General features: G+C 42.2%; 1 protein-coding gene across 5 annotated transcripts in view; it reads left to right on the forward strand.

Moving 5' to 3' along the window:
- Positions 1-13319, forward strand: part of mib2 (MIB E3 ubiquitin protein ligase 2) — a 50342-nt gene extending 37023 nt beyond the window's left edge. For all 5 annotated transcript variants that reach the window (XM_037773409.1, XM_037773411.1, XM_037773412.1 and 2 more), the window contains 6 exons: positions 4007-4133; positions 4277-4537; positions 8860-9038; positions 9169-9362; positions 9633-9698; positions 10654-13319. In XM_037773409.1, the coding sequence (XP_037629337.1) occupies positions 4007-4133; positions 4277-4537; positions 8860-9038; positions 9169-9362; positions 9633-9698; positions 10654-10895 (1069 nt within the window). In that variant the 3' untranslated portion in view covers positions 10896-13319. The remainder of the gene's footprint in view (positions 1-4006; positions 4134-4276; positions 4538-8859; positions 9039-9168; positions 9363-9632; positions 9699-10653) is intronic.
- The last annotated feature ends 1021 nt before the right edge of the window (positions 13320-14340 follow it).

Consider the following 14340-nt stretch of genomic DNA (forward strand, 5'->3'; position numbering starts at 1 on the left):
CCTCTCAAACTTGCGGCAAACTGCGCAATACATACTGTAGTTGGAGTTTTGTCATCATCCTCTCTAACGCCACCCAACTAAACACCTGTTTCCAGGATAATTGAAATGCTTGTTCTTCAGCTCATAAACTTTTTCTCGTGAGTGGCCCGATCGGTAGTGTGCATGTGTGACTCTCAACAGAGATGAGAAGGAAGCGAGATGGCTCAAGTTTCAAATTTAGTTTATTTATAGAACACATTTGAAAACAACAAAAGTTGGCCAAAGTGCTGTGCAGCTATGCTGTCCTACTTCCATCATCACCTCCGGAAAAAAAACAATGTGTTTAATACTTTCTGGGCAAGTGAATTGCTAGATTTACTAGCTCAAAGTGGCATTTTACTTTCCCCGGGCAAGTGGGCAATCCTTATTGTTGAGCCCTGAACTACCAAAGTACGATCTTTCCCTCTGCTTGGGATTTTTCCCCTAGTTGGTCAGTTGATGATTGAAGAGTTACTGTCCTCTGCTTTGAAAATAAAGATCATCCATAAATGTAGATATTTTAGTTTTGTTTGATGCAGCACTGTTTAGAGTTCCTGTGAGCAGCTGTGGCCCTCCGTTGTTGTTTTTTGTGACAGAAAGATGAGAATGTTTTGTTTATTAGTGTGTTTATTTATTGTGAGGAAATGGAAAATGAGGGCTAGAGGCCAAGTTCACAAACAGTCCTGGGAAAGAAAAGAAACAAGGCAAGCGGCCAGATTTCTTCTGGATGTTTTCAGCCTGACAGAAGAAGCAAATGGGTAGTTGGGATATGATGGTTAGTCTGTTTACTGTATTTACTTGAAAAGAGAGAATATTTGCTCTCCTGTAATCTCAGCTCCTCGTAGCTTCTTTCAACAGATCCCTTTTGTTCCCCAGCAGTTTATTCCGTTCTATTTACTCCTGTCTTTCTGGAGTTACATTGTGCCTTTTGACAGCAAACAGTCTGACACACACCAGATAGATTTCACAGCATTCTCACTCTCATAGCTAATTATACATGAAATCAAAGTCCTTTATTTTTCATTTCTTCTCTCACTTCTTTCAGTCAGAATTAGTCCTCGTCATGGTACATTTCTTCTGCTTTTTTCAAGCTTTGATCAAGAAACGAGTTACAAACAAGCGTGATGCAAACTCCCAAAAATAACCAAATGATGACTCCAGTCTCCAGAGAAGTCATTACCAGCGTGCCCTCTAGCTGTGTGTGTGTGTGTGTGTGTGTGTGTGTGTGTGTGTGTGTGTGTGTGTGTGTGTGTGTGTGTGTGTGTGTGTGTGTGTGTGTGTGTGTGTGTGTGTGTGTGTGTGTGTGTGTGTGTGTGTGTGTGTGTGTGTGTGTGTGTGTGTGTGTGTGTGTGTGTGTGTGTGTGTGTGTGTGTGTGTAGGCATGTTTGTTCAAAACTGCCCCAAAACGTCAGCCCAAGTCTGAATATTCATGAGCACACAGGAGTAACGATTATGGAAATAATGCAGAGAACTGAGGCGTGCAAAGGTGACACGGCTGTGTCTACTTCAGATCTGCGAGTGTCTTTAGCTAACGAAGGTGGAGACGACTCAAAAGCAAGAGTGATATTTTCCTCCCTATCAATACCTTCATCAAACACACACACACACCCTCGGAGCTGCATTGCAGGTACAAATGACCTCCAACACAATGTCTCCCCAACAGCCTTCATCCTTATCAATACACCCAGAGGAGATCCCGACCATACGTGACTATACATGTAATAAAGCAGCCTATGCCCTCAGCGGGCGAGCCCTCACTAACGCATGTGATATGTAAGTAATTAAGTAAAATGTTCTTTATATGGCACCTTTGAAAACCCAGGTTACAAAGTGCCTTACAAAAAGGATAAGTGATTAAAAGAACACAAACAACACAAACATTATAACAGGAGAAAATAGCCCAATTAAAACAAAATAATAGAAGCATTACAACTCAAAATAGAGTACATGACTCAAGCACAAAAACACTTAGAAAAAAGTAGGACTGCCCCCTCTTAGTCGATTAGTCGACTAATCGGCCGTTTTGGTCTCAGTCGACTAAGATTTCTTTAGTAAATTAGTCTTTTTTTTCATTATTTCATGCTGAATGACTCCCTATTCAGCCTTGTCTCCTAAAAGTTACATTCCCATACAACGAAACTGCATTGGGAATTATGTTTCGAGGGAAATGTGTTTTACGTTTGATTCTGATGTATCGCAAATACTTTTCTAAATACGACAGTCCGCAGATGTCCGTGTAGGGAGGACGTTGGGGTGGTGGATGGGTCAAACTAACAAAGGACTTTTACCCAGGAGGCCACTGTTTGTGTCCCATGTGAAACCAAAAGACAGTGTTCACTTATTTGAATGTACATCCGTCGAATAAATAACGTAACAGACATAGACATATGTTAAGCCAAACCTTGATGTATTTTACTAAACCTAACCAAGTAGTTTTGTTGCGTGTTTAGTTTTTATTTTGTTTCAATTTACAATGTTAACTGTGTGTTTAAAACTGTGACCGTAATCCTGAAGAAAATTAGTTTACCTCAAAACGTAATTGAAATGTATGGGAACATAATTTGTAGGAGACAGGGTTGCCCTATTGTATGTATGACATTGTGTTTTGTTTTAGTAATTGGTCCTTTTTTATTGCTGGATATGAAGTAGCTCGGGTTGTATTATTGTATACATCATTGGTTACTCAGTGATTATGAATTGTAATGATGTTCTGCTGGATTTCTGCGTGCTGGTTACTGAGCAATGCATTTACGTCCTCTGGTTGTGGAAGATGGAAGTCAAAAAGTGAATGTTAAACTGGAAGCAATGAGCTACCCTCGTGTGTTGTCCATCATACTGCTTCACTCTGATATTTTGATTCACACCAGTCTCGTCCATCAACATCAGCAACACGAGTGATCCCAAACAGTGAACTCCAGCAGAGCTAACATTAGAATCAGCCTAACATCCATAAAGGACAGGTTGGGTCACGTCGCTCCGTAGCCTCCACGGTGGCCTGCCAGCTTCCCGGGTGCTCGCTGAGGCTGTCAGCTTCAATTTCACACGTCATAAAGCTACAGGCTCAGCGATAGAGCAGAGGACGACTCGACAGCCAAGCCTCTCACTGCAGCATCGGCCCGCTGCGTGAATCACAGAAATTAAAAAGTTTTAATAATCTCACTTCACTGAATGCGCAAAACTAGATGGATGCCAAAGAGGATAGTTAAAATCTTTTTTTACCTTGAAAGTTTAATGTCTCAGTTTAATGTCCTCAGTTGTGTGGAGCTGTGAGGTGTTTATTGTGATATTCTGTCCATATTATAGCACACATTATTGAATACTGAATATGATGATGACAAGCTTTAAGGATAGTGATTTACTATTATCTAAGACTTAAAGGGAAATGGGTCCAGGTTGAAAAATACCAAAGTTACCATTTAAAGCAACAATTTGCGTGTAACACTAGGGGTAAGGGAGTATTAAAGAAAGGGTTACTCGTACATCAGGAGTTGTCTGTGTTTAGTGTGAACTGGCTGCCTCACTGTTCTCTTGTTAGCGGCTTGTTAGCAATTCAACAACAGCTGCGTCTCTGTCCAAACTCATGTCAAGCACACTGCGGCTACACAGGATGATGTGAGCTTCTTATTCTGAGAGCTGTATACAGTCTGACGCGGTGTTAGATGCACTGTCACTGTGTCCGATCAGGTTCATGCATGTAATACTAAGCTTAAATCAACATATTGGTATGCAAGTGGCTTCTTAAATATTTCATGTGGTATCACATTTAATCAGAGAATATTAATATTCGCCTCAACAACCAGTATCGGAATCATTTTTATTCCTACTGGGCATTATGGTTCTTTTCGGTAATAGCAACATGAGAGATGGTTCAGTAAAAAGCACTGGGGCGTCTATTACAGACCCAACTGTTCTTAATTTAAGCCACAAGCCTTGAGGAGTGTTGTGCGTTCTGCCTAATTGAGTCTGGTGTTGTTTGTCCTGGCGGCAGCGCCACAGAGAAGATCTTGGCCAGAGCGCGGCAGCTGGTGGACGTTAAGAAGGAGGACGGCTTCTCTGCGCTGCATCTGGCCTCCCTCAACAACCACCGGGACGTCGCCGAGATCCTCGTCAAGGAGGTGAGCTGGAGACAGGAGCACACCACAGTCCTTTAAAACGTTTTTTTCTTTATTACTTTTTTTTTTTTAATTTTAGATTAATAAAACAGAACAGGAGTTGCACCCTCCATTGTTTTATACTTAATTCCCCTCCTCTTCCACAGGGACGCTGCGATATCAACATCCGCAACAACCGGAACCAGACGCCGCTGCAGCTGGCGGTGACGCAGGGCCACACCGACCTGGTGCAGATGCTGGTGACCGAGGGCGCCGACGTCAACATGGAGGACGAGGACGGCGACACGGCCATGCACGTTGCCCTCCTCCGCCCGCAGCTGGCCAACGTTATGCTCAGCCCCGCCGTGGGAACCAGCAGCACCGAGGAGAGCGGCGAGGGATGCTCCTCCACATCGCTCTACTGCAGGGTGAGAACCGACGGGGAGATGGCGTGTTGTTGACTGACTCCTTCTTTAAACTTGTTCATTATTTTTCATTTTAAAGTATTATAGAGCTGCAGTGATTGGTTGGCTTATCGATTTGTCGATAAACAGAAAAATATAACTATTTTGATAATTGATCGTTAAAGTAATTTTTCATGCAAAAATGGCAGAAAATGTTGCTTTTCTCTGTTTTATATCATATTAAACTGAATGTTTTTGGGATTTAGACTGAAAAAACAAGCGATTTAAAGACATCACCTTGGACTTTGAGAAACTGGGATGGACCTTTTTTTTTTTACTATTTTCTGATATTTCATAGACCAAACGATTAATCAATTTACCTAGAAAATATTCAGCAGATTAATCGATAATGAAAATTGTCGTTAGCTGCAGTCCTAAAGTGTTATTATTTATAGTATGGGGAGCCACTAGAGTTGGATTAACTACTTTACTTTACTACTATACTTCACCAAGTTGCTGACGATATGGCTGCCTACACTTACAGGCCACAGCAAATACTATGAATTGTATTTATTCATTTAGGATTCTTAACTGATATTATTCTGTGGTTATTGACATTACTCCTCTCATAATGGGAAGGAATTATAAAGTAACTACAGCGGTTGAGTGATGCATTACTACTGAATTATGAGCTGAAGGGTGCTTCCACAAGCCAACATTTAGTCTGTTTTAATTGAACTCTGGTGCGGTTAGTTTAAGGGGGTTGTGAATGTAGTAATCTTACTCTGGTGCGAACCAAAACCACCGGACTGAGACCGCTTGCGAGAGTTGGTCTTGGACCGTTTCCAAGCGAACCAAAGTGCAGGCTCCCTGTGCGGGCTTTTGTTGAGTTTGCCACAGGTAAACGACAGGTTATCATGAGTGAAAGAGGACTGACCTGGAGTTCTGCAGAAGTCTGATGTTTGCTTGACATCTGGGCCAAAGAGAACACACAGAACCTGCTAAATAAAGTCCACAAAAAAGTGACGTTGAAGTGATTCGTGTACACAGTAGATCAGTGCTGAGTCAAAGTGAAGACAGCAATATTTCATAGTCTGCGATTCCCTGCATAGAAGTGGCAGCTATCAAGAGGAAAAAGATAAATTCGCTCCTTCGTACACGCCCCTCAGCAAATACATTTTTGAATTTGGTCCGCTTTAATTTGTGCGCTGTGAAACCGAACCAGACTAAATAGAGAACGACTCTGATTCGGACTAGTCAAACGGACTATTGCTTGTAAAAACGCCCAAAGAGAGACAACACAACTTTCAAAAGATTTGAAGTAACGTCTAAATACTTGAGACTGGAGAGAGAGTGTAAATAAAGACAGAAGAGACGGTTACTAAAGAGACAACAAATAAAGGACCAAAGAAAGAGTACATGAAGCATTCAAAGAGGAGTAAATATAGTCTGAATGAGGGTTAAATAGACACTAAAAGGTGGATAGATTAAGACTAAAGGTGGGAAAAAAGGATTAAAGGTAAAAACAGGCTCATATCAGAGTAAATAAAGTCTTGAGAGATAAGAACAGACCTAATGTTGAAGCAGGGAGGGAAGGGTAAACAAAAACAGAGTGAAGGAATGTAAACGTGTTTGTTCATAGTCTGGGCGGTTAATTTAGGATAAAGGAGTTAGTTGGCTTTACCAGGTAAATGAGGGGATGAATGAGTGAGAGTAAGGAAATACGCCAGGTGGGATTACTCTAAGGAGAGGGTTAACTGAGGACTTTCCTTTATTGTGTAAACAGGGCAAGAGAGAGAAAGGTTAACTGAGGAGACAGTCGTCAGATACGAGTGCACAAACTCGTACTATATATAGGTCAAAGCAGGCGATACAGCTTCGTTTTCTGTAGAAAAACATAATCATTGAATTGAACTCTACATCTTAATAACCACGTGAAATTAAGCTATTAAGTCTCAACATTAAGGATTTATTTTCTAAGAAATAAAGATTACCTCGTCTTTGGAGGCTTTAAGAGCAAGTACTGGCAAGAGACTGAGTACGAAGGTGTAATGAAGCGACAAACGAAGTAGCAATATAGATTTGGCAAAGACAGAGCTCTAGTTAAAATGTCTGGGATAAATTTAAGAGGACGGTGTAAACACACCATGTCATTTTTTCCCCAGGGGATGGCTTGAAGTTGGATACTTGGACCACACTCTAATTTAAAGAATCTAAAAGAAGTCACATGGTATTATTAATTGTCAGAGGCACATAAATTACTGACTGGATCCTCAGGTCACTCTCTAGTATGTTTAACCTTAATGTGACACTTTGACATTTTGTTTTTCTCTGAAGTACGTATGTGATTATTCACTAGAGTTTAGTAACATTAAACCATCATTAATTGACTTTTTTGGCCACTTTATGTCAGCACAACAAGCTGGAAACACAACACTGACACATTACCACCTTAAAGCTGGGTTAGGCAGTATATTTTTGGCATCATTGGGCAATAATTCCATAATAACCTTTCAGCATATTGTAATTCAAGTGCTCTGAGAGACAACTAGACTTCTGCACCTCCTCATGGCTCTGTTTTCAGGCTTTAGAACATCTAACCCATGACGGGAGGCTTTGGCCAATTACAGGTCATTTCAGAGAGAGGGCGTTCCTATTGGCTGTTCTTCAAATGTAGATGTGCGTGCACGTCCCTTCAGGTCACCATCTGAAAGACGGATTCAATGGCGGACAAATCCTGCACTAAACATTGTCTTCACAGCAAAGCAACCCAAAATATGATGGACTTATCAAAAAGAGAGTCTGACAATATTGTCAAAGTGTTTCAGAGATGGAGAGAAAATGTTGCTAATAGTTTAGCCTTCTGTTAACCACAGACACGGCTGCGGCTAGCGCTGTGAGCTAGCCTCACATCTATGGTAGCTACGGCAGTAGCTTGGGGCAAGCATCATTTTCTCTCCATCTCTCTAATAGTTTAGCCTTCTGCGTGACCTCACTGCTCAGACAGCACAGACAGCACAGACGTGACGCCTACGGTTAGCAAATGGCTGAACTATTAGCAACATTTCTCTCCGACGCTGAAATGCTTCACTGATATTGACGCTCGCTAGCGCCTCGAATCACAGTATGTCATCTCAAAGGGCTTTACAGGCCCACAAGTTCACAAAGAAAACAGGACAGTAATTCTCATAGAATTGCCGCTATATGACAGCATCAGGATCGCAATCACGATTGGGATGATGTTTGAAATTAAGGACTAGTGCTCGTACTGGTTACTGTATGAAACGTGAGCATATACCCGTGTTTGTCTGCTGGGAGGGGTTTAAGGACAGAGAGGGGAGCTGTTAAATGTTAAGAAACACATTTCAGTGAACTATTTTCGTTATTTAAGAGAAAAAACTTTCCAAACGAGTCGCCATGTTGGTTCCGGTTTGCAAGCTTGGAGCGGCAAGCCCACGTTCGTCTAATCACGTGCCCAGTGTCGAGAGTGTAGTGGCAGCCCATCAAGCGTCCAATGCTGGGAAGCGCGTCCAAAAACACCCTGTGGACACGTACCATGAGAAACAATGGTTTTGCTGGCGACACATCTCAGTTGGATCAGCCCATTAGGTGATAATTCTCTGTGGATTCATCACTACGAGTGACAAGTTGACAACCCTCACATTATATATAGTAAAAAAGGATTAATTAGAGCAGCTTTAAACATCTGATTGTAATATTGTAACTGTATCCACCCACTGATGAAGAATTATAATGTCACAGCATCTCTTTTAATCTCCGTCATGCTTGTCAGAGAGCCATTTACTCACTCTACAGAACTGGTTTAATATTCCTTATTAAGAGACCTCAACTCCTGCTGCTTTGTGCAGCACTTTTTATACAACTGTTACATTTGTTGGTGTTGATATCATTGCACCAATGAAGAACGTTCTTTCCAATCTACATGACCGCAAACACTGCAGCTCCACTCGACATCCTGGGCACCTGCCAAGCAAACACACACACACCCATGAAGGTGGCCAGACTTAAGTGCTCAGGGCTGTTTTGGCCACCGTCAGCAGATGAGTTATTGAGGGAGTTCTTCAGTGCTGATTAGATTTGGGTTTATGTATCAGCCTGAGCTGGATTGCTCTGGTTTTACTACCATTTCCTTTTTGTTGCTCGCCACCAGCTGTGTCCTTGACTAAGTCTTCAAAGTACTTCTACCATTTCCACAAGATCACGTCTTAGCCCTAGCAGGAGCATGTTTGTAGAGGTCTGCCTCAGCATCATGTTTGTTTGAACTGCAACTCTCTTCTTCTGTCTTTCCCATCCTCTCTTCCCATCATCACAATGTATATCCACAGCTGAGTGCTTCAGGTCTTCTGGGGAATACCGAGCTGAGTGTTGGCGCAGCTATCGCTTGTTTCCTAGCGCAGGAAGGGTCTGACATCAACTACGCCAACCACAAGGGAAAGAGTCCCCTGGACCTGGTGGCAGACAGCGGCATGCTGCAGCTCATCAAGAGCTTCTCTGAGAAACACAGGTCTGTAACAGCAGCGCTAACATTCATAATGCCTTTGGACGATATTGCTAAATATGATGGATTAATTCAGTCACTTTAGAGATGAGACCGCTGGTCTTGTGCGTCGTTATAGCTGTGTGTTGTCTGACAGGTTGCAGCGTCTGCAGGCCATCACATCTGGGCAGGGCCTGAGCAGCGCCAGCCTGCGGCGGGTCCACACTACACCCAACACCATGACCAACCTGGTTCTTCCCACGCCGCCGGGGCCCAGCGAATGCCTCATCTGCTCCGAGCTGGCTCTGCTGGTTCTCTTCTGCCCTTGCCAGCACAGCGTGGCCTGTGAAGGTGGGTGGAGATGGTGAAGTCAGTGGCAGCAAAGGGCCACACTGTTACCAATAGGCAGATCATGTTTTTTTTGTGTTCAAAGAAAAGCATAGAGCATGGCCTTTTTTATATTTAGACAATCTCAGAATGTTTCTCTACTATTTGCTTCATTTTCTATCTTAGATGTTAAATAACGTGGACAAATTCTTTTTACTGTTGGTGCATTTATTTTTGTTGTATTCTCTGTATCTTGTCTGTATCTCCTTGCTGACCTGGTTCTTGTCTAAACAGAGTGTGCCCATCGAATGAAGAAATGCATCAAATGCCAAGTAACAATCACCAAGAAAATTAGGCAAGGTAAGAAGAATCCTCTCATTCTTGTTATCTGGGATGTGACCGCTTTTATTTCTGGGTTTGTTTTTTAAATACAACTTTTTAATGTTGTAGTTTATTATCTGTATGTAGTTTTTATTTCTTTAAATTTAGCTTTCAGTGTTTTGACTGATTGTTGCCTTAATGTTTATTCATGATTTTAAAGTTATATATGCACTGTGCATGTTTTGGTGTGGACATCCCATGACTCTGTGGTAGCAGTGATCACTAGTCTTGAGGCGTCAGTGAGACGCAGCTTTGGATGGTAGATTAAAACTTTGTTTATACTCGCGTGAGGCACCGTGGCGCGGGCCTCCAGAGATGCCACGTGCGCTACGAGCATGCACAAAGGCGTTTCTGCTCAATGCGTTGTTAGTGGAAAAATAGAGATCTCCTGCTTTTAAAGTATTGAAAAACAAATTGGCCGTCTTTCTAATTCATTTTGTTTTACTTCTCAAGTTAAGTTATTTTCTATTATCTTATTGTGGCACCATGTCTGAAAAGCCCCCCCCCCACGCAGCAGGTGCCTAGTCAGAAAAATTCAGAGGGCTGCGACAACTTGCGTTGTGCTTTGTGCTTCAAGCGCAATACGTGATGATGTCATTTTTGGCTCACGCACCCTCGTGCCGGAAATACTACTGTGAGCATAAATTCAGCTTATAGCACCTGCCTGTCTGTCGAGGACAAGCCACCAATGAAATTGTCAGACATTTTGAGTCATGCTACATCCATGGTCAGTTGCTGAAGCATGCAGCCTTATTATCTTTGAACCAGTTGTACAGTGAAAACCGCAGTTTCAGACAGTTTCATCTCGCACAGCTTTCATAAATTTGACTTATTATCAGAAAACTACACCTACCTACAGTTATTGTTTGAGTCTGTAAATTCAGTTCTTTATTACTTTGACATCATTCACATTGATGACCCCTCCCCACCACAGACCAAACGGAGGTGGACTGCAGCCCCGGCACCGAGAACTCGGAGCAGCACAACCTGCTGGAGCAGCTGCAGTCTCGCTACCGCCAGATGGAGGAGCGGATCACCTGCCCCATCTGCATCGACAACCACATCAAGCTGGTCTTCCAGTGCGGACACGCCTCCTGCATCGACTGCAGCGCCGCGCTCAAGACCTGCCCCATCTGCCGGCAGACCATCCGAGAGCGCATCCAGTTATTCGTCTGAGCTCCTCTGTCCTCTCAGCTCTTAACGACCCAAAGAGGATGTCGGATGGAGAGAAGTGGTGGTGGGAGGGGGCAGCTGTTACCTTTTTGAAGACCCAGTGACCCATATCTGCCTGTCGCACCCTCCTGCTCATCCCTCACCTCACCTGATCGAATGCTCACTCAGCCCATAGGTTGCTTTAAGCTGTTACATCGCTGAGAGTCCACTGTTTGTTACATTTTGAGTAGTTTCCTCTCGAACAGCGCAGGCAGGAACATCTCCATAACTTTACCTTCATTTTTTTGGCGTCAGAACTGATGTTCCGCCGAGCCCGACGAGATGGGGCGAGGTAAAGATGTGAGGCGATGCTGCCCCTTCTTTGAGTACTTTGATTGGTAATCTAGGAGAAAAAGGTCCTTCACTTATTGTTTTCCTCCCTCCCGCCCAGCCTCCACCTCCTGTAATCTGTCCTATCTTTGCTGCTTTAAGTGGATGTCTGTTACCCATCATCCTCTCTGGCTGTCTGGCCTCCTTTGTTTACAAGGCTGCGCAGAATCAGTCCCCGTCTTCTCGCCTGTCCTGTGAGTTACGTTTGCTCTCATTTGTACCGATCTCTTAATAATCAGTGTTAGTCTCTGCAGAGGGAGTTGGTATAACTAAAGGCTCTCTATATAGTCCCCAACCACTCGCCTGTATGCAAGGGGAAATACACACTATATATGCATGAATATATGCATATTGTAAAGCTGAAAATGACTGTGTCGTCATGGGTGATTTGTCGTTGTTGTTGTTTTATTTCTCTCTGGTTACATTTGTGGTTTTTAATGTACCGATCAGTACAGGTTTTTATTTATGTGTGAAAGGTGGTATTACTTAGTAATGTCCTTTTTTCAGTTGGTGTTTGCTTGGCAAAAATTTGTTTTTGTTTCTACTGAACTTCACCCCAAGCCTATGTCCTCTACTCAGGGTATCAAATCATTGAAAGCACTTGTGATATCCATAACAGGTTAAAGAGCCCGCCCCCCCTACCGCACCCACCATTACAGAGCTACAGTGTGTCGGATCATTTTAACGGGGGTCGCTAAAAGAAAAGGTCATAAAGTTGTGCATTCTCAAAATTCACTTCAAAATGTCATTCTCATTAGTGAAATGAATGTTTGCAGAAGAGTTTCTGCAACAAAACTGACATTTTCCTCCAAAAAAAAAGCAAAACAAAAGGTTTGTGAAGCATACCAGAAGCACCAGTCAGCTTTAAAGCATTGTGTTGGCCTGCCTGTTTGTTCCTGAAGACCGCAGTCTGTCTGGTGTAGAGACCCCAACAAGCAGCGAATACTCGTGCTTTGTTATAATTCATCCACCAGATATATTATACGATATAGAATCAGAAGGGCAAAAACGTGACATAGTTGTGTTGCACCTCTAGTTCAACGTCTACCCTCCCCTTTCTCCTCTGGAGTTCTGGATTGTACATCATCTTCATCCTTTCTAATGTTTTGGTGTGTTTTCTTGAAGGGCTTATGCATATAAGAAAAAAAAATCCTATCTATTTTAATCGTTATTTAATTTTTATTTTCTATATAAACTTCCAGAGACAGGAGTTTTTTTTGTCTTCATTAGATCCCAAATTTTGGGAGAGCCAATGTTAAAGATGTACATTTGAATGTCGGGGAAGAAAAATGTATCCTGTCTCACTCTGCCTTTTTTATGTGTAAAGAAAAAAAAGATGTAAGAGAAGGAGCTAGAGAGACTGAGACGTGTTTACCGCGAGTTTTACTTTGAGGAAAGAACTTTTACATCTGTGCCAAATCGCATGAGGATGTGCATGGGCATGCACGCCCGAATTTATCTAGACGCACTATGCTAAACCCCTCCGAGCTCAAGTGAGGGTTCAATTATTCCAGCAGTGTGAAGTAAAAGCAAACGTTCATATTTTATTATGTTCAAAATAAGAAGTGTTATCTCAGCAGTTAGAAGTTGAGCTAATGGTGTTAGCCTCCTGACTTTAGCTGTAGTGCTCTGAACCTCCTCATGTTCTCAAAGACAAAATTACCAGTCCCATATTGTTTGGAGCTTTTTACGAGTATATATATTTATATTTTGTGAGACATTATCAATCAAGAGACAAGTTTCATACAGAAATTTCGACATTTTAAGGATTGTCCATTGGTGTTTTAAGTTGATGGGTTTACAGGCAAAGGCAATAATGTTTTAGAAAAACGGGGAAGATGTTTGAGTTCTTTCTTTTTCTCCCCCTTGAGGAGGTCGCTGTGAGGGCGGGAAACAATTTATGTATAAAAACACAAAATGTTACTATTGGTGTTTGTACAGTTCAGCTCTTGGAGTTCTGATGTTGGCCTTACTGTCCATTCCTCCTCTGTTGATGTTTTTTCAGTTGTATTCTGTACAAAAATATTTTGCAATAAATATGAAACGGTTTTCTAAGGACTTGGGGTAGGTGTTTTTGTGTTGTTGTTTAATTATTCAATTTTTTTCAGGATGTTATGAAGTGAAATTGTTTCATAAATGTGCAGAGTGACCCCAGTGTGACACCGAGCTAACCGCCTCGAAAACAAGGACCTTATCTTATATTTAGCATTGTCCACAAATTTAGGATTCCCAGGGCGTCAAATACCGGCGCTTTGTCACGGCCGTCGGCGTTCAGTTACTGCTGCAGAAGGCACCCTTTAGCTCTGGTATGAGACGCACCGAGCTTTCCATTAACTAATAGGTAAACCCATCAACGGCAGCAGTAAACACTCCGAGAAAGTGCCATGGTGACGTAGCTTAAAGAGCGAAAGAGACACACCGGTCAGGCGGGAGGGGAGGTGAATGGGTTCAACAACATAAGGCTTTCATCCAGGAGATCGCTGTTCACGTCCCATGTGTCACGTTACAATCAGCTGTTCGTTGATGTCCCATGTTCACAACATTTAGTTTCATTTTCACTGTATAAACGTAGTAGTTTTAAGAACAACCATGTTGTTTTTTTTCCTAAACCTAACTAAGTGGTTTTGTTGCCTGAACCTAAGCAAGTGTTTTTGATTAATTCACAACATTAAGCATGGGTTTACTGCAACTGAAAAGTGACGCCGAGCGGTCTGACAAAGCGTCAGTATATGAGGAGTCGGGATGAGAACATGTTTCTCATTCAAAACAGTTTATGGTTTAGACGTCTTTGTGTCTTTAACATAAATCAGACTCACTGTTTCACTGAACCCCACAAAATAAGATGTAGTCCCAATACAGAGAGATTTTAGACGCTGAGTAAATCTTGAAATATACAGTAGGACTGTCAACATTGTATGTGGGAGGATAAGTGTCAGTTATAGAAACTGCCAGTAATGTTTTTAATTTTACACTTCAGCATTGTAAGTGAAAAAGCCAGTTAGTGTTTATACTGTACGTATCTTTCAAGCAATATAATTGTAAAGAATTTCCAGCTGAGCTTAATATCCCACTATGGTGA

The sequence above is a fragment of the Sebastes umbrosus genome, chromosome 6 (genome assembly GCF_015220745.1).
Source record: "Sebastes umbrosus isolate fSebUmb1 chromosome 6, fSebUmb1.pri, whole genome shotgun sequence".
NCBI classification, from domain to species: Eukaryota; Metazoa; Chordata; class Actinopteri; order Perciformes; family Sebastidae; genus Sebastes; species Sebastes umbrosus.